We start from the raw sequence: 22,306 nt of genomic DNA on the forward strand, positions 1-22,306 counted from the left end.
CGTCCCCGTCCCGTCCCGTCCCGTCCCGTCCCGTCCCGTCCCCGTCCCGTCCCCTCCCCTCCCCGTCCCGTCCCCGTCCCGTCCCGTCCCGTCCCGTCCCCTCCCCTCCCCGTCCCGTCCCGTCCCGTCCCCGTCCCGTCCCGTCCCGTCCCGTCCCGTCCCGTCCCCGCCTGCAGCGCCCCCTGGCGCGGGGAGGGAGAGGGAAGACTGGCGCGCGCGCCGCCGCGTGCGGGCTGCGCGTGCGCTGCCCTCGGGAGCGCGCGGGGCGCCGCGCGGAGCCACGCGCCTGCGGCAGCGGGGGCGCGCGCGTTGCCGGGCGACGGCGGCCGGGCGGCGGCGCGGGCCCGGTGCGGCGCGGGCGGCGATGAGGCGGTGGCAGCGGCCCCCGCGCTCCCGCCGGCGCTGAACTCCGCGCCCGCGCTTCCCCCCTTCCCTCCCCATCCCGTCCCGTCCTGGCTCTGCTCCTCCACGCCCCCTCATCTCCCCTCGCTCCGGCCAGCCCTTCCCCCTCCATGCGGCGGGAGCGGCCGGAGTGGGGCCCGTGCCGCGGCCGCGCCGAGCCCCGCCGTCCCTCACCTCTTCGCCGCCAGATCCCGCAGGGAGCCGCGGAGGGCGTCTGTAGCGACGACAGCGGGTGAGGCCCCGGCCGGGGGCGGGGGTGCCGAGGGCGGCTCGGAGCGGGGGAGCGGCGGAGCCCGGCGGAGCACTCCCCTCCCCCGGGGTCCGCGCGGCGGGGGGGGCGCGGGGCCGCGGGGCGCCCCCTGCCGTTCGACGGGCGCGCTCCAGGCCCGGCGGCAGCCGCGGCGCGGCCTTGGGCGAGTGCGAGCCGAGTGCGCTCGGCTACGGGGGAACAGTGCTCCCGCCGCTGCCCCGGGCTGCTCCCGCCGCTGCCCCGGGGGTGCCCCTTCCCGCACCGGGAGCGGCGGCTGCCCGGTCTGGCGCGTCCCTCCCCGCTGCCCTTGGTTGCCGCCGCCTGGCCCGCAGTAGCCGCATGCTGGGCGAGGGGACACGAAGCCTTGGCGGGGAGCCGGCGGCAGGGAGCTGTGGGCCCGCGGGCCGGTGTGGCAGGGCAGGGGGAACGGCCTGGACAGCTGGGTACGGAGCCGGGAAATTCTCCTGGTGTCATCTAGTCATTTAAAGCGCCAAGGGGAGATTGCAAAAGCTGCGTTAGCACGCTGTTTAGGAAGGTGTTCAGTGTCTGAACAAAAGAACAATGCAAGAAACTTGTATTAACGAAGAAATGTGGTGAAATAAGGAGTTACTTTTGTAGAGGATACCTGATGATTGCAACCTGCGTCCTTCCATTTTGCTGTATAATGCAACTGTGAAAAAGGAACTGCTCACTCATGCAGTATGCTTGAGGTTTGAGATACTTTTTAAAACAATTAATTTAGAAATGTTATTTTTCATAGCTGTCTGCGTTTCTAATTGTTCTTAAATCATTTTGAAATTATATTTCACGAGACATGTATACTTCACAAGCTAGCAAAACAGTAAAATTGAAGCAAAAGCTGTATTGTGTCTTTTGATATACATGAATCTAAATTAATTTGGGTTTGCTGAAATACGTGCAACATTGTTTTACTTTTTTGTTTTTAATCTTGCAATGTGTTTCAGTGATTAGCGTGTTGCCATAAATGGGAAGTAACAATAGGAGGAATAGTAAAACGCTAGTCATTTATGAACTTCCGTTATGCTTATCAGTAGTTCTGAGTGCTTGGGAGTATGCAGCATTCCAGGTCCATCTGATTTCTTATGCTTGGTATGTTTTTTTATTGAAATGGAAGAGCCTGTGAAGTAGTCTGTTTTGCATAGGAGGCATCCTTTGCTGATGAGATACATCTTTTGCTTGCCAGATATTATAACTGAACTATGGTATGTAGGACTGGAAGGTATATTTCACAAGTTTGGCTAGTGCCATTGATAAGATAATTTTTGCTTCTTAGTGGGAGAATAGGTTAGTGGGAATTTCAAGGTCATCTTCAAATATAGAGTAATTTAGCTGCCTTTGGAATACATCTTCTTCAATGTCACATGTTTTCCATATATCAGTCCTATTTCTGTTGATATTTTTTGGATCTGTTTGTCTTCTAATATAATCTAATATTTAGCAAGTTTAATAAAAGCAAGCCATAAAGCTTCCTAAGTCAATTTCATTTGAATGACCTCAATAAAAAGCATTTTAAAAAGAAAATCTAATTGCTAAATCTAAACCTAACCCAAATTCACTGTTAAAAAGGAATGACAAGAAAAGGGGTTAAGATGGATGAATGGATACCAATGACAGTTTCTATGCTGATGAACTAGTAAGAAAGTAAATTCTGCCTGTCAACAGCTGTGAATTAGGTATGTTCTGGCTTTCTGTTCTTTGATCTTTCTGGAAGCCTTTTCCAATTCAAATTACTCCATTGTAGATATCTGCTGGTTTTGACTTTCCTAGCCACTTTACAGTTTGCAACTGAAATGTCATTTTGTTGAACACTTATAATTCTACTATAAATCTGTGAATAATAGAAGTAAAACAAATTGCTTCTATCACTTGCACTTTTTTACTGTTTGTATTAAGATCAGAAGCACTGGAGCTTTTGGGAGCAAAGGAAGGCAGCATCTAAATTCAGTTATGAATGTAGGGCTTGGAAACATGAAGAAAAGTAATATATAAACTTGGAAGAAGTTCTCAGATGTTGTCACATTGGAAATTAGTTTGATATATTGATTTGTCCATTTCATGATGCAAAAAAAAAAAAATTTAAAAAACCCAAATGGCTGTAATGCTACACATCCCTGAGAATGCTGTCCTCATTTACATCATGGAATCTGCTAGACATAAAGGGCTTTGTTTTCATGGTTGGACAAATATATACTTATATATAAGTTATATATGTAAATATATAACCTTTTTTTTGTAAGTTTGTTGTAAAAGGCTATTTTTTTTTTTTTAGAAATTATAAATGAAAAGCATGTTTGAGCAATAATACTGGTAATTTAAAATGTTTTACCATCTGTTAATGTGGGGTAGTTTTAGTTTCCTGTAAACTGTCGCTTTTTGTTGATAAGCTATATTTTGTATTATATATTCATGGTGTCACAGATAAGTCATCTGGAAATAAGAATACCCTGACCACCTTTAACGATCTAGGCTTTCTGATGCCATGATATGCAGTATTGTGTTAGGTATATTTCAGAGTTGGAAAACATATTTGGAAGTGCAGAGCTAAGAAGTATAACATCTCAAAAGATGTAGTTTCATTCTTCTGACGTGACCAATTTATTCATGTGACTGGCCATAATAAGAACTCTTCATTAGCTGGCAGTTTTGATTCAAATATATATATTCTATATATATATATATATAATATGTATGTTCTATATTTAAATAAGCACTTCAGCTAAGTAGCTGTGAGTTGTAAAGGTAGCTATTGTATTTAATTTTCTTACATGGGTTATTTTTGACATGGCTTGCTAGAAAGCAGATTGATTCACCATGTCAAAATAAAACCTAGGCTTTACATCGTTTGTTGTAGGCCTCTTCTAGAATTTCGTTAGGATATCATTGTACAGTATAACAAAAGCATTTTACAAATCCCAGCATGGGCCAAGGTGCTTGTTTGTTACACAGTCAGCATTTAAGAGCCCCTTTCTGCATGTTCCATCTGGAGAGAGTCCCTGCATCAAGATTAAAATCTGTTCTGAGTTGTTGAGTCAACTTCTATTGTAATGGAGAACAGAGGAGTGCTCTGACAGGAGCAGAGTATCAGTCTTAGGTTAAAGCCAAAGGTTTAGATTCTTAAGTATATTTAGTGAGGACATCCACAAGAAGCACTCCTTTAATGAGCCCACAGACCTCAGCCAAATGACATAAAGTCAAAACTAAGTCTGCCACATGCTATTGCCCCCTCTGATGCTATACTTTTTACTTTTTCTTTTTTTTTTTAAGATCAAATACTAGTTTCCATCTCTTTGCCAAGTCTCTTCCTTTTCTGATTTCTAGGTTGTCCTGTTTAAAAAAAAAAAAACAAACCTACCCTGTAAAGCAAAATAACCCATCACACCAAAAAACCTTCCTCCCTCAGGTCTTGTCCATAGGTAGATCTCCCTTTTGGCAGGGAGTGATGAATTTGCAGGAGTGTAGGGATTTGCAGTTTTAGTTTTTAAAAGCAGAGTGGTAGGCTATTTCTCTTGTCTTGTTGATGATTTTCCAGCTTCTTCACCTTGGAAATGAGCAGTGTTGCCATTTTATGAATAAAGGAATGTTAGCATAAAAGAATAATTCGTTTGCATTGGACCTCCTTGAGGAGGTCACTTAGTCCAACAGCTTGCTTAAAGCAGACCCTATTAGCCATGGACTGACTTTGTTTTTGCAAGAGCAAGTTAACTGGAGTAAAAATACAAAGTCATAAGATGCCTTTGAGCTCCACTTGCTGCTTTCCATAAAGGCACTGGTTGATGCTTACTGAGTGAGGTGTTTTTCTCTGCTTCAGGCATTTTTTTAGTAGTTTCTAAAGCGATTGTTTCAGTTTATCAGAAAGCTTCTGTCCTAACAGATGAGTAAATCCTGCCTCTTGTTGGATTGCATGGAATGGGAGGGTCCATCCAGTATATTGAGGTCTTTAGTAACAGAATACCCTTTGTTTTTCAGATTTCTCAAATATTGCTTCTGGGTGAGAATTTTGGTTAAAGGAACATTTGGTTTAGTCTGTCAAAGTAGTGTTCTAAATATTGAGTTACAAATTGAATTAGTGTAAGTTAAGATGATAAGATGCATCACATCCTTCATGTGTCTTTGACTTAGCTGCAATCACAACTTTTTTTTCCCCTTTGCAGAGCATTAATGAGTCATTTATATCTGCAGAGTAGGTAGTACCAAATGGCCTCCTATCAGAATATGTATTAGGAGAACTAGTGTATTTCCTTGGTCATAGATCCGAATAAATTATCTCAGTTTATAAGAACTGCCCACAAATAAGCTTTAAGGAGTTACGTGTCTGCTCTTATTTTATGTAATGTTGTCAGCTGAAGTGTAAATGTTACCTTAGTAGGGACAACAGACCTTTTGAGTAAAATAACATTAGCTGTAGGTCTTTAAGATTATTAGAAAGGGAAGATTGGTGGGAAAAGGGTACTATGTATTATTGTTAGAACACCTGTTTTTAAACGTGTGGTTCTTGTGCAATTATTTTCTTTTTTTTTTTTTGTCTTAGGAAATTTGATTAAGTATCTAATGCAATAGAAATACTTTATTTCCTTCCCTTCAGAAGGCCTGTACTTCATGCTTGTCTTGTGCTCAGCACTAACTGTTCTTTCTTTTAAAGTATTTGCTGAAATAAATTAGAAGTACCTCAAACACTGAGGTGTTACTGTAGTTTTTTAGAACAATTTTTCAGTGTAACAAAGCTCCACAATGTGCTGAGTGCAGTAAAAATGGATACTTTCCTACCAAGTTTTCTATTCTATGGTATTGTTTCTGTCATATGGTTTGAGTTAAATCCTGTAGTCATCATCAGAGCAAAATGACTTCTTGGCAGATTTACATTTGGTAAAAGCTGTAGATTTGGGCCAAGGGATTAATTGCATCTTTGCACAGCAAGGAAAATATTGTTTTATTTAATGTTCCAAATCTACTGTGACCCTTGTATTTCATAGATTTTATTTTGAGTTTTTAAAAGTAGCCAGGATTTTGCCAATTTATAGTTAATCAAAATGCTTGTTCTCATTTTCCTGGTGTCTGTTGGTACGTTAATGTTTTTCTGTTCCTGGCATTTTCTAAAATGGGCTCTAGGTCCTTTATAAAAGGTAAACCACAGAAAAGTGCCACAGATGGTCAGTCATACACTTGTCGATCCTGCAGGGCAAACATGTAGTGTTTGTGATGTACAAATTTACAGTTTGAGCGGAGTTAGAAAAATTAAGTTCTGAGAACCTGGTTTGAATTCTTATTTCTGATGCAGCAAATATCCTGCTTTTCCATTTAGTTCTTGCATGTTACCAGGAGGTCGAACATAGTAACATAGTAACTCAGTACAATTTCTGCTAAACTGAATGTGGAATTTTTCATCAAGGTCAGAAAAAAAAATCTAAATTTGAAACCTGTGGCAACTCTCTGTTACAAATATGAGATGTACTTCTTAAGGTTGTTCGGTTGGGGTTTTTTAAGTTGTTGTCACTAGAAATGTAGTATTTAATCTAATTTTCCTGAAATAAAAAGACCATTAAAAAGCAGAGTTGTGTTCATTACTTTTCACAGTCTGGGAAGTAAGTAGTGGCTGTTGTATCTAAATCAGCTGAATGTCTTGTCATTGCTGAGGGACACTGTCACTCTCTGATGTCCTGTTCAGTAATCCAGCCAAACACCAATAACTTGCATTCAGCAATGTTGAAAAGGCAAGTGAGAAACTTAGGTCCTTAGGGTGGTAGTTGCACAATTACTTTATTGCACAACGTTTATGTATTTTTGTATACCTATACCATGATGGTTCTTTCTTGCCTTTGTGTTGCAGGGTGTTTTTCCCCTTTGCACAGGTGCAATTATTTTTTTGAGATGCACTATAAACTTGATCTGTGCTTAAGAAACAAACTAACTGCTCCCTCAGAAAATTTGCACCCAATCCCTTTTCCAGCTGTCATGACAAACCCATCAGCTTCTTCATACTCTAGGGAGAGTCATGGACAAGTAGGTTCCTAGTTAATAAAGTGTGTTGGTGAAGAGTCTTTGGCATAATTTCATGAATCTAGTTTTTCATACCCACTCAATGATAACTGTCATCAAGTTTGAAAATTACTTGATCTGTTAACTCAGTGGCTTACTTTACATCATTGGCAGTGCCCTGCATTTCCATAGTTGTCAAACAGCATTCATAACTTTCTTAAACTGAGCCAACTGTGTGTGGTAAAGGGATTTCAGGAACAGTGGGCTAGAGCTTGGTGAGGAAGGAGAGCAACCGTGTGACTTGTAAGTGTTTGCAGCATTTGGGAAGGAAGAGCTCTATTTCACTTTTCTGAATTGCTCTGTGAAATGCATCAAGTGATACACTGACAGAATTAGAACTTACGTGTATATGTATATATGGGTATGTCTATCTATCTGTATTTATTTGTGTGTGCATATGGTGGGGATTTTCCATCACTGTTCAGCGTAGACAAGACACATGTAGGCCCAATAAGATCAGAAAGGTAAAGCTTAGTAGTATTTCTAAAGTTATTTCTAGTTCTATGTATTTTGGTGTTTGAATTCTTCAAATTCAGCCCTCTCTGCACAGCTGAACTTTTCCTACTATTACAAGTGTTCCATCAGCATTTGTCAAGGAAGAACATCCCCTTCAGGGATGGTGGTGATAACAATTAGATTTATCTTAACTGGTGAGTCAACACTGAAAATCTTCCTTTGTCCTTTTCCTCTGTAATAGAAGAGTGCTAAGTCACATTCCTTATTGTTCTTCTCCAAAGATGGTTAAGGGAGGGAAGGAGACAGATGGAGAAACAGAAATGGCAAATTTGTTTTTCTTTTAAAATACTTTATCTGAATTGACTCAGAAAAGAAGAAGCTTCTAAATAAAATTTATTATGAACCATAGCTAGCAGGCTATTTTTCAGTTGCTGTTTCAATATTAATTTTAAGAACAAGGTGCTCACTGCTGGTATAAACTGCTAGTATGTTACTTCAGATTTAATGTATATTAGTGTTTTATTTCAGAGAAGTCATAATGAGTGCAAAAAGTCAAATACTTTTCTTGACATTTTACTGAGTTTCACTTGATAAAAGACTATACAGTATTAGGCCTTTGATTTGTGTAAATTTAAGGTTTCTCTGTTCATCAAAATGACAGTGTTGAGACTTCCCAGGAATGTGTTGAGACTGACATTGCATAGTAAGATAAGAAAAAAAATCCATTGAACTGAATCAAAATGCTTTCATTTATATGGCTCTAATTATCAAGGGACTGAAAAGTCTGATCTGCCATTTTAACACTTCTGTTAAAAATGCTACTTGACTTAGCACATATTCTGTGAATACTATTATATGTGTCTCAAAAATATATAAATAAGCTGCAGATCTGTGCTCGGATATTACTTTAGACCATATCTAATTTATAAGATTAAAAAGTACAAGAACTATTTGAATGTGTGCTCAGTTAAAGCATCTTAAAATTAGAGTATTCCTTTTAAATAAGATTCCTCACTCCTCAGCAAGCAAAATATTGTAATCACTGTTAATGCCAAATATTTGCATCAAAAAGCATCTGCTTTTAAAGCCTGATATACTTGTTTTCCTTCACTTATATGTATTTTGGACTTTTTATGGAAGCTATATCAGAATATATATGCCATACATCTGTCACTGATTTTATGCTTATATGAGTGTTGTTTGCTAAGCGTGAAAGCTCTTAGGACAGTCTTAATAAGACTGTATAAAATACAGTTTTAAATTGTGACTACAAATTATGAATTTGGTAGTTTTCTGAAAGCATCAAATTTTGGAGTCGCTTTAATTTCCAAATGGCCAACTTAAATAGAAAAATTTTCTAAAAAGCCTATTTTGTCCTGTTTTCCTACAGTCATTCAACATTTGACACGATAAATGAAAATTAAATATGCTAAGCTACCACATTTGCTATATAGTGGAAAGAATTCATTCTAAGGTTCAAAAAATAAATTGGCAACAGTGAATAATTCCTGTAGAACTGCACCATATTTGTTATTATGCTGTGCATAATTATTATATGCATATGTAAACTGTAATGTATTCTTGTTTCCTCTGTTTAAAATAATGGTAAGTATGAAAATCTAGTAGTTCAAGGTGTACATACACACAGGCAAAATGCTACTAATCTCCAGCTCTTTGCCTTTGTATTAAGGACAAGAGATAATTGCCTATAATGTCATGCAGCACAACTCTTCCAATTTTTTAATCCATTCTGAAATACCCAAACGTTAATTTTAGAATATTTCTCTGCTCTTCTTCAGTTGTGAATCTGTCCCAGAAGATGTGTACCACCTAAGTGTATAATTAGAATGAGAAAAAGCTACCATTTTTATTTGTGACTCATATACTTTGTCAGCTTTGAGCACTTTCTCAGTAGATAAAGTAATTCACTACCTCAGAAAATAGTCAAAGCAGCAGGCAGCAATGTGTAATATCTGTGCTGCTCCTAAGAGGACAACAAGATGGCTGTGTCTTCAGTGCCACGAAAACAGCAATGTTGAGCACTGTAGAAATGTGATTTTCAAAATCAAGGGCTAATCCAAAATCCAGGGCCATCTATGCATCTTGAGCTGCTCCTGGTCTATGTCCTCTGACAATAACTACTGCCTAACCAGTACTGTTTTGTCACATACCTGAAGATGTGTTTGCATTTTGGTGTTTGTTGGTTTGTTGGGGTTATGTGTTGTGTGCACACTGCAGGCTCAAATTGTAATGTCTTTAAAATGGCTATTATTTATGTGTTGGGGAAGTTTTTAAAGATCAGAAAAACATACTTGGGAAGTGCATTAGAGTTCTTTAGAGTAGCCACTGGTCTGTGCTGTAGCACTGTACAATGCTGGGGGTCCTGTTGATTGTAGTGTTCCTAAACAGAGAATAATTTTAAAAAATACTTTCTCTTTGTCTCTGCTTACTTATATTTTTTCCATTGGTTTAGACTCTTATTTTACAACAGTCAGTATGTGTGTAACAAGGAAGTTGTCAGCTTTTCTGTTAGCAGGCTTATACACTGTCTGCACTCTAATCACGAGGCATAACTGTAGATACTTACCCCTCCTTAAATAGTATAGGATCGTTATCAAGTATTTCTTATCCAGGTGAGAGAGATATTTGAGAAAATACATGAATTAGGGTTTTTGGTTTTGTTTTAATTTTGCATTTTTTTATCTGCAGTGACAGAAAATAAGTAAAAATGCTTAGAAGTTGGTGAAAGGAGTTAATAAAATGTTTCATTTTAAGGTTGTTCTTCAAAGTAGATGTGTGTATCAAATAATTGTGACTTTGAAACGCATGGCTCAGAACACACTGAGATGATGGAAATGTAGTGCCATCAGGGACCAAAAGAAGGTGTTCATTCTTTTATCTTAGTTTCTGTTGGTCCTGCTGAAATGAACAGGCTTTGAATAAAGTATTTCTAGCACCAGCTCTTTAATAGTCATTGTAATTTGAATAGTAATTGCTAACTAATTTGCAAGTGTTTTTCATTTATATTACATTATTACTGTGCAGATATTTTGTTTTTGTTTTAATGCCATCAAAGTTTCAATGCTTTCAGTTGGCCCCTTATGAGCAAAATATACATGATTCTGTCTGAGTCTTTTTTCTGAATCACATTATCAGTTCTACTAGTTGCTCGTGACTGAGCTGAGAGAGGTGTTTAGGAAGAAAACTTGGTTGGTTGCTTAGCAGCGAACATCATGAGAATTAAAAGTTTAAAGCTGCAGTGTATGTTTTTCTGAATTGTAATATCTTTAAATTAGAAATTCGTAATAGCTTTTTTTCCTCTCCTTGAGTGTGTGTTCATATTTGTCTGTCTTTGGGGACAATGTAACTCATAATAAACAAATGCTAAAATTTCAGTGATAAAATGCTGCTGTTCGTGATCTGCAAGATGAGGTTTGATTCCATCTTAGAAAAAATTTTCTGACTTGTTTCTCAGTTTTGTAGTTATCAGCAAAATCAAGCATTACTCAAATTATTTATGTTTTTTATTTTTGTTCTGAGTTTGGTTGTAAGAGGATTTTTTAAAAATTTAATTTAACCTACTATGGTAACTCCTTAGTGAATCTGTGCTAGCTTTAAAAAGTATTCAGTATAAGCAGTTAGAAAATAAAAAAGTGGAAAATTATTCACAAGGATAGTTTTATTAACTGATAATTAGTGGGTTTTTCTCCTCCCATAAACTCCCTTACTCTGCCCACATAGTACTACATTCTAAAGGTGTCTGGTCAAACAGCCATCTGAAATGATGCCAAACTGTTCCATGTGGTTTTTCTGATATTCCAGCCTGTCATCATAATTCTAGGTTGTATATTCATTGTGCAAGGGACTGTACGGTTAGAATAGGCTAGGATAGAGACCCCTAGGTACAGCTGTACTACCACTACTAAATAATACAGATCAGAAAGGAAAGAAATTCTCTGTTATTTTCAGTACTCTGCAAGATGACATGTTTGAATTTCTGAGAAATGCAGTGTGGGAAAACAAATAAACAAACAAACTGTACTGTTGTTGCCTATGAGGATTTTTTTTTAGTCTAAATGCCAGTGAGTTAATTGCATAAATATTTTCCTGCTGACTGAAGTACTCTTGGAGATGTGGCTATAATTGTAGTGGTTGTTTTTACATGTATCGAAGAAATTATGGAATTTGTCACTTAAAGTGGGAAATAGGAGGAAAATTAATATATATTTAAATTTTTGCACATAGTTTCTTTTAGACAGTCTGGGGAGGAATCAAAGACATCATAAGGGTCAGGGGAGAGAATGGAGGTTTCAAGATGATAAGTTAAAAAAAGCCAAAAACATTCTTGTGACATTGTGCTTAGAGAGATGACAGCGTGGAAAGAAGAATGGAGCTCTTTAAACTTGGACAAACAGAATTGTGTTGGTCTTGTCCAGTGCCAAAGCAGATAGTCTCAATAACTTGAAAAAAATTAGTCTTACCCCACGTACTGTAAAGAGTTCCTTCACTGCAATATATTGGAAGATGAGGGTGCAGTGTGCTGATAACCTGTTTTTTTAACCTTCTTTTATAATAATTTTTATATATCCTTTTTTTTTTAGTTTTGGCAAGGTACAAGGTTATACATAAGACCTAATTAAAAGCCATTCCAGGTTAAGCTATTAATTCATCTATGTTGGCAAGTGCTTGGGTTGTAAATATACTGCTATTAGTGCCATGGGAGAGAAGAATCACTTGGAACGAAAACAGAGAGTACTGTAAAAATAAAAACACCCTAGATATTTAGAGGGCTACTCTTTGAATAAATAACATGAAAGAGCAGCAGTTTTTAAAGTTTAACTTAAACCTAACTAATCAAGATTCAAATTTCCATTCAAATGCAAGGAAACCATGTTTTTATTCCATTTGGCATAAAGGACTTAGACTATCACAGAGTCATTTCGATTGGAAAAGGCCTCCAGGGTCATTGAGCCCAACCTTTGACTGGTCCCCACCTTGTCAAATAGGCCAGAGTACTGAGTGCCACATCCTGTTGTTTCTTGAACACCTCCATCGATGGTGACTACACCTCCTCCCTGGACAGTCACATCCAATGCCTGACAATATCCATCCTTGGTTTTGGAGTTTTGAGTGCCATACGTACAATAAACAGAGAGAAAGATGATCATCTTGTAGAACCTTTGTGCATCTTGTTTTGACCTTTACACATCTAGCAGCCAGCTTGTTGTAAATGTGTTGGTTCTGATAGTAAACCCTTAATGAAAGAGGCTGGAAGGGTTTGTGTTAAATTTTATGCATACTGGGACACTGCACAGTTGTTCTTAATGTAGACAGATTGTTCCTGCAGTAGAAGACAGGTTTCTAGTGGAAATGGTGGGTCACGCTTTTCTGTTTTATTATCTTCAAATATTACTGAGATAATCCATTTGTTCCAGCTCTATGTTTACTGTGTGGGAATTGTCTTTTCTTTTCTAGGTAGAGTAACTGGGAGAGGGGCAGAGAGTTTTATTTGTGATTACAGAGACAATGTAATTATATGCTTTATTATAGTCAGTTTACATAGAAATGTGAATGGCTGGAGACATTTACTGATTTGTAAACAAAATCATTGCAGTTGAGTATTTTGCAGAATTGATCAAAACCTAATTTTAATTTTTTTTTCTTTTTTTTAAGGAACTTCATGTTGGTGTTGCTTATGCCAGAATATAGTAAGCAAGGCAAATTAGCTCCAGCCTTGTGTAAACTTTTAATTGGCCAACATGATGCAATTGAGTATGAATTCCAGGTGGCTTTGGAAATGAAATGAGTGCTCTGGCTGGAAGCTGAACGTGATGACGGCCTGGTCTATGGTAGGGAAGCTGAAAATGGAGAAGAGGCACTCCAGAGGAGACAGAAATGTGGAACAAGACGCGGGGGAATGCGATGCTGAATCTGAGGAATGGACGAGCTCAGAAAGTGAGCCTGAGCAGCCATACTTCAGGAGCAGTGCTCAGTGGAGAGAAAAGGAGGTTTCCACCAAACCGCATCGGCCACTCTGCCGCTCCCCATGTTTGGATCGCCCAAGTTTTTCACAGAGCAGTATCACACAAGACTTGAAGCTAGATGAATGCAAACCAAATTTGGACAAGGAATACCAAGCTAAAATGGATTTTGCTTTAAAGCTTGGGTATGCAGGAGATCAGATCCAGGCTGTACTGAATAAGTTGGGAGCAGATGCGCTCATCAATGATGTTCTAGCAGAGCTTGTGAGACTTGGCAACAAAAGTGAATCAGAGGGACAAAGCACTGCCAGCAGTACCACAAGTACACTGGTGCCAAGAGGCCCTTGCCCAAAGGAAATAGCAAGCCCTGAATTGTCACTGGAAGATGAAGTGGTGGATAACAGTGATAACTTGAGGCCAATTGTCATTGATGGAAGTAATGTTGCTATGAGGTAGGTCTCCCTATCACAACATTGGAAAATTATACACCACTAAAATATTTAAGAGAAAAATCAATATTGATGGCAAAGTCATTTTAAGTTAGGTAGACTATTACACTGATAATATATCTATTTTATGGACTCTTTAGTCTAGGCTTTTAATTATTCTGTTACTCCTTTATATGTAATCCGTATTCCATTTCCCCTTCCCACCATTTAAACCCAAGTTCTCACCTCAAATATTTTATTCAAGGATTTAGATATTTAAAAGCACTTATCATCCATGACAGCCAGTATTGTTCATCTTTTTGTGATAGTGTTTTATGGTGCTAGAGGTAAGCTCAATTTGTTGGGGAAAGTGGTATTTTTCATTAGGTGAGCTACTGAAATGAAAAAACTGGAGAGCTTTATGTTTACTTGTTTTTGCTCTGGGGATAGTGAAATTTCACCATTTATAGACTTTTTAAGTAAAAGGGTTGCTGTAATCTGGTGGCTGAATAGCTCTGTACACTTGTCTTTTTCTAATTATGTAAGCATGCCTAAGAAAACTTTCCAGACTTTGTTTTCCTTATATCCTTTGACCATGGCAACTTTAGAAGGCAAAAACAACCAAAACCACCACAGCATAAACTAAATGTAACTTTTGTCCTTGCTGTTTCTAAAACTTGCTTGTTCTTCAGCCATGGGAATAAAGAAGGATTTTCCTGCCGGGGAATTCAACTAGCTGTTGATTGGTTTCTGGAAAAAGGACATAAAGATATCACTGTGTTTGTACCTGCATGGCGAAAAGAACAGTCTCGACCAGATGCACCAATTACAGGTAACATCAAGATTTTCTTTTACCCCCTTAGTTAAAAAAAAAAAAAATATTGTCATCTTTCTGATGAGTCCCACTACTGGGCTGGCGATTTGGTGATGATGATGTTGCACTCAACTGTTTGTTTGAAAACATAACAATTTCACTGGTGAGGAAACAAGCATTTAAGTATCTGCATGTGTAAACAATGCTATGGGTCTTGTAAGATTATTGGATTGTTTCAACACTTTTGAGAAGCAGTAGTTGAAATTTTCCCATTAACAAACATTGTTGAGCATACAGGAGCTGAGTCATATTTATTGGGTGACTACAAAATAACTAGTAACAGGCCAGGGACTCAGTCAGTAGGGTTATCTTGACCACTGAAGAGGTAGCATGTGTTTGAAAGTACTTACATTTTGCTCTAGGCTAACAAGAAGGCTATTTTAATACAGTAACACTTGAGTTCTTGACATGTTCAGGAAGACTGAGTGAAGGTACATGGCTGCAGAGTGGTTATGAAATTCAAATATTGAATATTTACTCAGTGCTTTGAAAACTCAGAAATAAAATGGCACTCCACATCTAGGTGTTTTTTAATGATAATGGGGACTGTGTATGAATTTGATTGCAAGATAATTTTTCAGAGAAGAGGCAGGAATTTTCATAATACAAAGGTTGCATTTCTTTCTTTTAAAACTTTTTTTAAAAGCTGCTCAACTAAAATTGTTTTACAGATCAAGAAATCTTACGTAAATTGGAGAAAGAAAAAATTCTTGTTTTCACCCCATCTCGAAGAGTTCAGGGAAGAAGAGTAGTTTGCTATGATGATCGATTCATAGTAAAACTTGCTTTTGACTCAGATGGCATCATTGTATCAAATGATAATTATCGGGATCTTCAAAATGAAAAACCAGAATGGAAGAAGTTCATAGAGGAGCGGCTGCTAATGTATTCTTTTGTGAATGACAAGTATGGGTTTTTTCTTCAAAAGTAAGTGAATTTTCTCATTCAGCATTCTCAGGGAAAACTGACCATGTTTCTTTTCCCTTAGATTTATGCCTCCAGATGATCCTTTAGGACGCCATGGTCCAAGCCTTGAAAATTTCTTAAGAAAAAGGCCAGTTATTCCTGAACATAAGAAACAACCGTGTCCTTATGGTAAGTGCCCAAGTCAGATCAATTTGTTGCATTTAAAGGTAGGTGAAACAAGGAATTAATTAACATCTTGTCGTTACTGGAACAAAGAAATTCACCTTTTTTCATGTTGCCATCCAAGCACTATGTCCACTTTTATATCCTTCATACATGTATTCATAAAAACAATGGGGCAGAAAATTAAGGATTAGCAGATATACATTGCGGATAATACAGATTTTTGCTGTTTTTTTCTGGTTTGTATTCAAGGAAGGAGATTCATGAATAATAAAACTTTGTTAAAGCTGATTTGTTTTATATAGCAGTGCGTGTATGTTGTCATTATTGAAATCATGAGCCAGTAGGAAGAAAAATGGTATGTCTTGCCTTTGATGCATATACATGGATATAGGCATCAGAGTCTGCAACTGCCTGTATATATCAAATACTTAACTGTTTCTTAGGGGGTTAATATAGAAATACTACTATTTAAAAGTGGTGAAAGATATAAAGGAAAAAGATAGCAACTGCTGGTATTAATGAGTTTTTGATTTATTTAACCCGGAAACCCTTTTCTTCCAGGTAAAAAGTGCACCTATGGGCACAAATGTAAATATTACCACCCAGAACGTGCAAACCAGCCTCAAAGGTCAGTAGCGGATGAGCTTCGAATAAGTGCCAAATTATCTGCTGTGAAAACTATGAGTGAGGGAGCCTTGGCCAAATGTGGCACAGGGCCATCCAGCTCCAAAGGAGAAATCAGTTCTGAAGTGAAACGCATTGCCCCAAAACGTCAGTCAGATCCAAGCATTAGGTCAGTAGCTGTGGAGCCTGAGGAAAAGTTATCAGCAGCCCGGAAGTCCGAGGCCAGCTCTGTCCCGTCTCTGGTTTCTGCATTAAGTGTACCAACGCTCCCTCCACCAAAAAGCCATGCAGCTGGTGCATTAAATACTCGTTCTGCAAGCAGTCCGGTGCCAGGTTCCTCACAGTTCGTACATCAGAAATCCTCACTGGAACATATGTCCAGTGTGCAATATCCTCCTATACTAGTCACCAATAGCCATGGCACCTCAGTTAGCTATATTGACCAGTATCCCAAATACGAGTCACTGGGGGACCATGGCTATTACTCCTTACTCAGTGATTTCTCCAACTTAAGCATAAGTAGTATCCGTAACTCAGATTATTACGGGGCTGATATGGACCAGGGGATGTATTCTAGAAACTCAAGCCCCTGTCCTGACAATTGCTTAAGCCATACAAGTAATGATTCTTATTCCTCTTACAATGACTTGTATCTGGGTGTAGCAGATGCCAGTCCAGAAGACAATGTGAAGAGCCACAGACTGCCATCGAAAAATCGTCTTCAGCCTTTCCCCCATGGTTACCATGAAGCCTTAAATAGAGGTCAGAGTTATGGAACTGAAGAGCCTAAGCAATCCCTTCGCAAACAGTCAGTTTCCCACTTAGGCCTACATGCCCAGCATTCAGTTGTTGGAGCACGGTCCAGTTGTCCAGGAGAATACCCTGTGCCTCAAAATGTTCATCCATCAACTGCACAACCAAGCCGTGCCTTGGTGATGACAAGAATGGACAGTATTTCTGACTCACGGCTTTATGAAAGTAACCCTACCAGGCAGAGACGACCACCTCTCTGTCGAGAGCAGCATGCCAGCTGGGATCCATTACCATGTGCATCAGACTCCTACACTTACCACTCGTATCCATTGAGTAACAACCTCATGCAGCCATGTTATGAACCTGTCATGGTAAGAAGCATGCCTGAGAAGATGGAGCAACTCTGGAGAAATCCCTGGATTGGGATATGTGGTGAGCCACGGGAACCTCATATCATCCCAGAACATCAGTATCAAACATACAAAAACCTCTGCAATATTTTCCCTCCAAGCATTGTCCTTTCTGTGATGGAAAAGAATCCCCACATGACAGATGCACAACAGCTGGCAGCTATGATTGTTGCCAAATTAAGAACAGGGCGTTAAAGCAGTACAGCCTCTTTTGGATAAATTAAACTGTACAGCACATGGGACCCAGAGGAAAACTTATATGAAGGAAGAGGCCAATCTACTGTAAATATTTTCTACTAAGATAGTATAAATTCTGTACACAGTAGCAATCATATATATGCTGAGGCACTATATAAAAGTTGATTGTATTGGAAATTTTAAGATTTTAAATATAGAGATTTTTAATAGTATTTTATAGGAAATGCATACCTTGCTGCATGGATAGCTCACTAAGAACTATGTCACAATCAGTGTCTCAAAGCTGTTACTACAAAATTAGTGTTAGCAATTATATTGCATGTATTAGTGTACACTTACAATTTGCTTATAAATACCTAATCGGCCTCTAAAAGTATGCTCTATACACACCCAGATGACTTTTAAGGTTTCAGCTTTGTCATTTGACACTGCCTACTGGCATCTTAAGTACTGAAGAAAAAGTAAATTTGATAAAAATTAAAATTGTTTATAAAAGGAAAAACTGTTTTCAGTTTTTCAATGTCAACATGGTTATTGGTACTTAAATTTCAGAACTCAAGAGTTTGAATAACTATTATATTGTTCAATATGTTGGCTCAATCCAACAGAAGCCAAATACTTTATTAAATTAGGACCAAAATATTTAGGAATGTAAAGGCATGAGTGCCATTCAGTAAACTGAAAGTTTAACTGTAGCTTCTCTCCAGAATCTCCTCTCAAACGTGCAGTGAGCAGCTGCTGGCCCAAATGACTAGACAAGCTGAAAATAAATTGTCAGTATTATGTAAACTGGATTGCTCAACTTGAAGCAGCAAAAGCTGGATGTTAACATGGAGGTTCATCACTAACTACAGCCCTTCCTCTGGGAGCAAGGATGGTGAGCCTGTTTGAGTCAGCCTGACATTCAAGATGGTTGTACAAAATCAGCTGCAGGAAGGGTGGAGGGGAAAGGCTGCTTCTTGAAAAGAGCTGCTCCAGTTTGGGTTTGTGGCAAAGCTGTCCTGGTTTTTGCTCTTCAGATCCACGCAAAGGTGTGCATTTGCCTCGTGAAGGCTTTTAGAGTTCCTGTTTCAACAGGTGAGATAATTTTGTGTGGCATTGTTTGCGCAACTGGTATCTTGCTCAGGGTGGGAACCTTTGTAGCTAAATGTCTCCAAAAGAGGCGTTTATTGGTTTTTTTAAGCTGCACTGACTGTACGCCCTTTTTTGAATCCACTGTATATTTCAACATTTTGAACCATGACTAACTCGACATGTCTCGAGCTAGGACTTGTTGACTTCTACTGTAGTTTTTTTCATGAAAGTTGAGAAGGCCTGGTTTATGGCCTTTTGTTTCTTCATGAGAAGGTGTGACACTGCCTAAATGTTTCTTACTGTGAAACACACAGAACGTGAGGCTGCAGTCAGGGTTGTTTCTGGTGTTTTGATAATGGCTTGCATGCTGCTTTCTAGTTATCTGTTTGTCTGAGAAACAAAGTTTATCATTTCCTCCACTTGTGTTACTGTAGTGGTTGGTTTGATTCAAAATATCTTGTGGGCTCTTTATCATGTGCAAAATAGGTTCCTGTCATTAAAAAACCCACCAAATGAACCAACAAGAAACCACAATTATGGGTGCAACTACAGTTAATTTACTGACATTTGATAACTGTATCATTTCACACAGGATAAATATTCTTGTGTTGGTACAGGTGACATATATAATGACCATGTCATTATGTATTTGAAATGAAGTAACTTCAGGGTGATTCTGTACTTACATTTGGTGTTTAAAAATAGCTTAAGTTTTAATTAGTTGGTTATTCTTGCTTTTAGTGGGGAAAAAAAATCTTCAGACACTTATAATAGTTGGGGGAAAACAGATTTAACTCTTGACCAGTTTTCAAAAACATTTCATATTTTTAATTTGCAATTAATTCTTATTCTCTTCTCTTGCATGGTAAAAGCAGCTGAGAGCAATGCCTCAAATAACCAGAAATGACCTTTTGTTTGTTGATACAAATTGTATCTCTTTTTCTTGATTGTATAAAAACTGTGTATAAAAAAAATAATCTCTAGATTAACTTCAGTATTACATTTTCACCACAATGTTTGTGACACCATGTGTCACAGGGAAGTAGCCCATGAGTAATTATGGATCTTTTTTTATTTAAAATGGGCACTTGTAGTTTATAGACAAACAGGGACAACTTTTCAGAACCAGGTTATTATGTGCACAAATACAGTGTGTACACCTCAAAGCATTACATAGGTATCTTCAGTCTATTTATTAAGCAGATACATTATTGCACTAAACTTTATGTAAAAATGTTGCTGTTAACTCATCTGCATGTGTTTAAAATGTAACAGTAATTGCTATAGACCCTATTTTATTCTAACCAATTAATTTATAAATTATTTAGGTATGAGATGAAGTTTATTGTGCACTCATGTTTTCCATCTTGCATGGAATTAAATATTTGTATGCAGAAAAATGTTCTGTTTTTCTCCATTTATAAAGTTAAGCTATTTTAAGAGAGGTTTAGTAGGTGACTTTGATGTTTTCTAACATGGAAAACTGAACAGAGATTTCTATATGAAGTGCTGGGTGGCTTATGGAGATATCCATTTTTGTTGGATTTGTCCAGTCATTTTAATTTTCACTAACCTTTGTTTTACTGATGGAAGAATTCCTTTTTAAACAATGGGAATGCTGTGCAAATACAAACCCAGCATACTATTTCCCTAAGGCACCTCAAAGTCACATTGTCTTATTCTAAGAAGCTATGGGCATCTATCATGCATAGTTACAGAATTGGCAGTGTAGCCTTGTGGAAATAACTGCAAATTTTGTGCTTGTTTAGTCCTCCTTAGAGGTAATGAAACTTTTCTATGTGATGTAGTCTTTCCTGATCAACTACTTTAAGTGATAATTTGGTCATCCACACCTGTTTTCAGCTATGTTTACAAGACAGTTCAAAACACTGACACATTCATTAATCTTCAGCGCATAAGCTTAGATTTCTTCTTACATGGAAGAGTTGATCTTATTAACACCTGATCACAACTGTCTATATTGTAAATATAAGACTTTGTATAAATGCTCTTTTTTAGAGCATGGTATTTAAATGTTTTTAAAACTGTAAAAGAACAGTTCTAGAAACTATATTTTAATAAAATCCATGAAAATACAATTCTAGATGAGGGGGGAAAAGTGTGAAGGTAAAATCATGGACTACTGCAGTTGACAAGAGTTAGCAGTAGATTTTAGTGCTTTACTGGGGCCAGAGCATTCTCTGGGAGTTCTGATTTACTTCTTTCATCTTTAGCTATATTACTTTCACATAATTTGTCACTTAAAAGTGTGTAACTTTAAATTCATAAATCAAAAACCAAATGCTCTATGGGACGTCAGTCTAAATTATTTAATGTTTTTTGTAAGAATTACACGTCAGTAATATAGTAAATTGTACATGATTTCACTGCTGTTAGTCCTGTTGTTGTCATATTGAGCTGCAGTAGTTGGCTTTATTCATTTGTAGAATTAAACATTACTGTTTAATTGTTGTAAAATTTTATAAATCTCTTTGGGTTTTTTTGGTTGACCCAAATATAATGTAAGTCTTAATGACAAAATGAGTGAAAATGGATGTTAAACCAGTATGTGGTATTCTTGAATCTCTGTAGTGGTAAGTGGACACTGCTCTAGTTGCTGCGGCATGTAATTTAATTACTAGCATGAGTCTGTTTAGCTTTTGTAAAAATGCTTTAGCTGTAAACTTAAAAATAGATGTGGAGTATGGTTGCTTAGAACAAGAAGGAACTTCATTGAAAAAACAAACAAAACCAAAACCATCTAAGATGGTTTTCTTTGTCATATTTCTAATGACAGCTTGTCTCATATTATGCATTTTGGCATTTTGTCTAAATAATAAAAACACTTGGTGACATGTATGTATACCTGATCTATATCAACGTGCAAACAGAAACATTTGATTGCTGTAATTTTTAAAACTCCATGCTAAAGCGAAGGAACATGCATAATTTCGGTTAAAGTTTGTTCCAAAGTTGAAATATTACTTGATCTTGACTTGCCAAAAGTTTCCCTGAAGCATCCAGGACTCCTACCACTCAGATCTTTAGATCTGTCACAGTTACTTCTATGGTGAGTGTTCAGCTGTCATACTCCTCTTATGTACCTATAGCTTGTGTGACAGAGCCTTCATTAAGTGTATTTCCTGCAGTATTTAAACTGGAAAAATACAATTGCACCATCACGTAAATTATTCTTATGCCAGTGTCTGGTTAGCCTTTGAAGAGTCATTATTCAGTATTGCTGATTTTGGTCTGTATTTAAAGTTTGTAAATGTATTAAAAGAATTGCAAGAATCTAAAAGAAGTATAGGCTATCACCTGTTCCCCTCCTGCTCTATGTAAATGTTTTGCACAATTATTTAATAATATGAAATGTTATAGTTTATATATATAAAAAATTTTGCTTATTTAATAAAACTGAGAGCCATTGGATTATTTGTTTCCAGCTTTTTATTTTTCAACCCTCCTTAGACAAGACCCCCATAAAGCTTTTTTGCCCAAAACAACTGTTGCAGTCTGTCCGAGTTATTTCTTGGTATTCTTTTTTAGCTGATTAACTGAAAAAATCCCAGATTCTCTACATGTGGTAATGGCAGATACACTTGCTCAACTCCTTTCCTGCAGTAATCATACCAGCTCTCAGCAAACACCACAGTATTGGTTATGAATATCAGCAAAATCATGAACAGAAATAACATGAAGCAAAATAA

The 22,306-nt window shown here is 38.1% G+C and overlaps 1 protein-coding gene across 1 annotated transcript; it reads left to right on the forward strand.

Annotated features, from left to right (window-relative positions):
• Window positions 1-323: 323 nt before the first annotated feature.
• On the forward strand, window positions 324-22,028 carry ZC3H12B (zinc finger CCCH-type containing 12B). The gene is made up of 6 exons (XM_085060584.1): window positions 324-634; window positions 12,836-13,595; window positions 14,264-14,403; window positions 15,117-15,351; window positions 15,434-15,540; window positions 16,099-22,028. Exons 2-6 carry the CDS (start codon window positions 12,994-12,996, stop codon window positions 17,517-17,519), a joined length of 2,505 nt encoding a protein of 834 aa, XP_084916710.1. The 5' UTR covers window positions 324-634; window positions 12,836-12,993; the 3' UTR covers window positions 17,520-22,028.
• Window positions 22,029-22,306: the final 278 nt, after the last annotated feature.

Source organism: Lichenostomus cassidix, chromosome 4A, assembly GCF_008360975.1.
Source record: "Lichenostomus cassidix isolate B80296 chromosome 4A, HeHo_3.0, whole genome shotgun sequence".
Lineage (NCBI taxonomy): Eukaryota > Metazoa > Chordata > Aves > Passeriformes > Meliphagidae > Lichenostomus > Lichenostomus cassidix.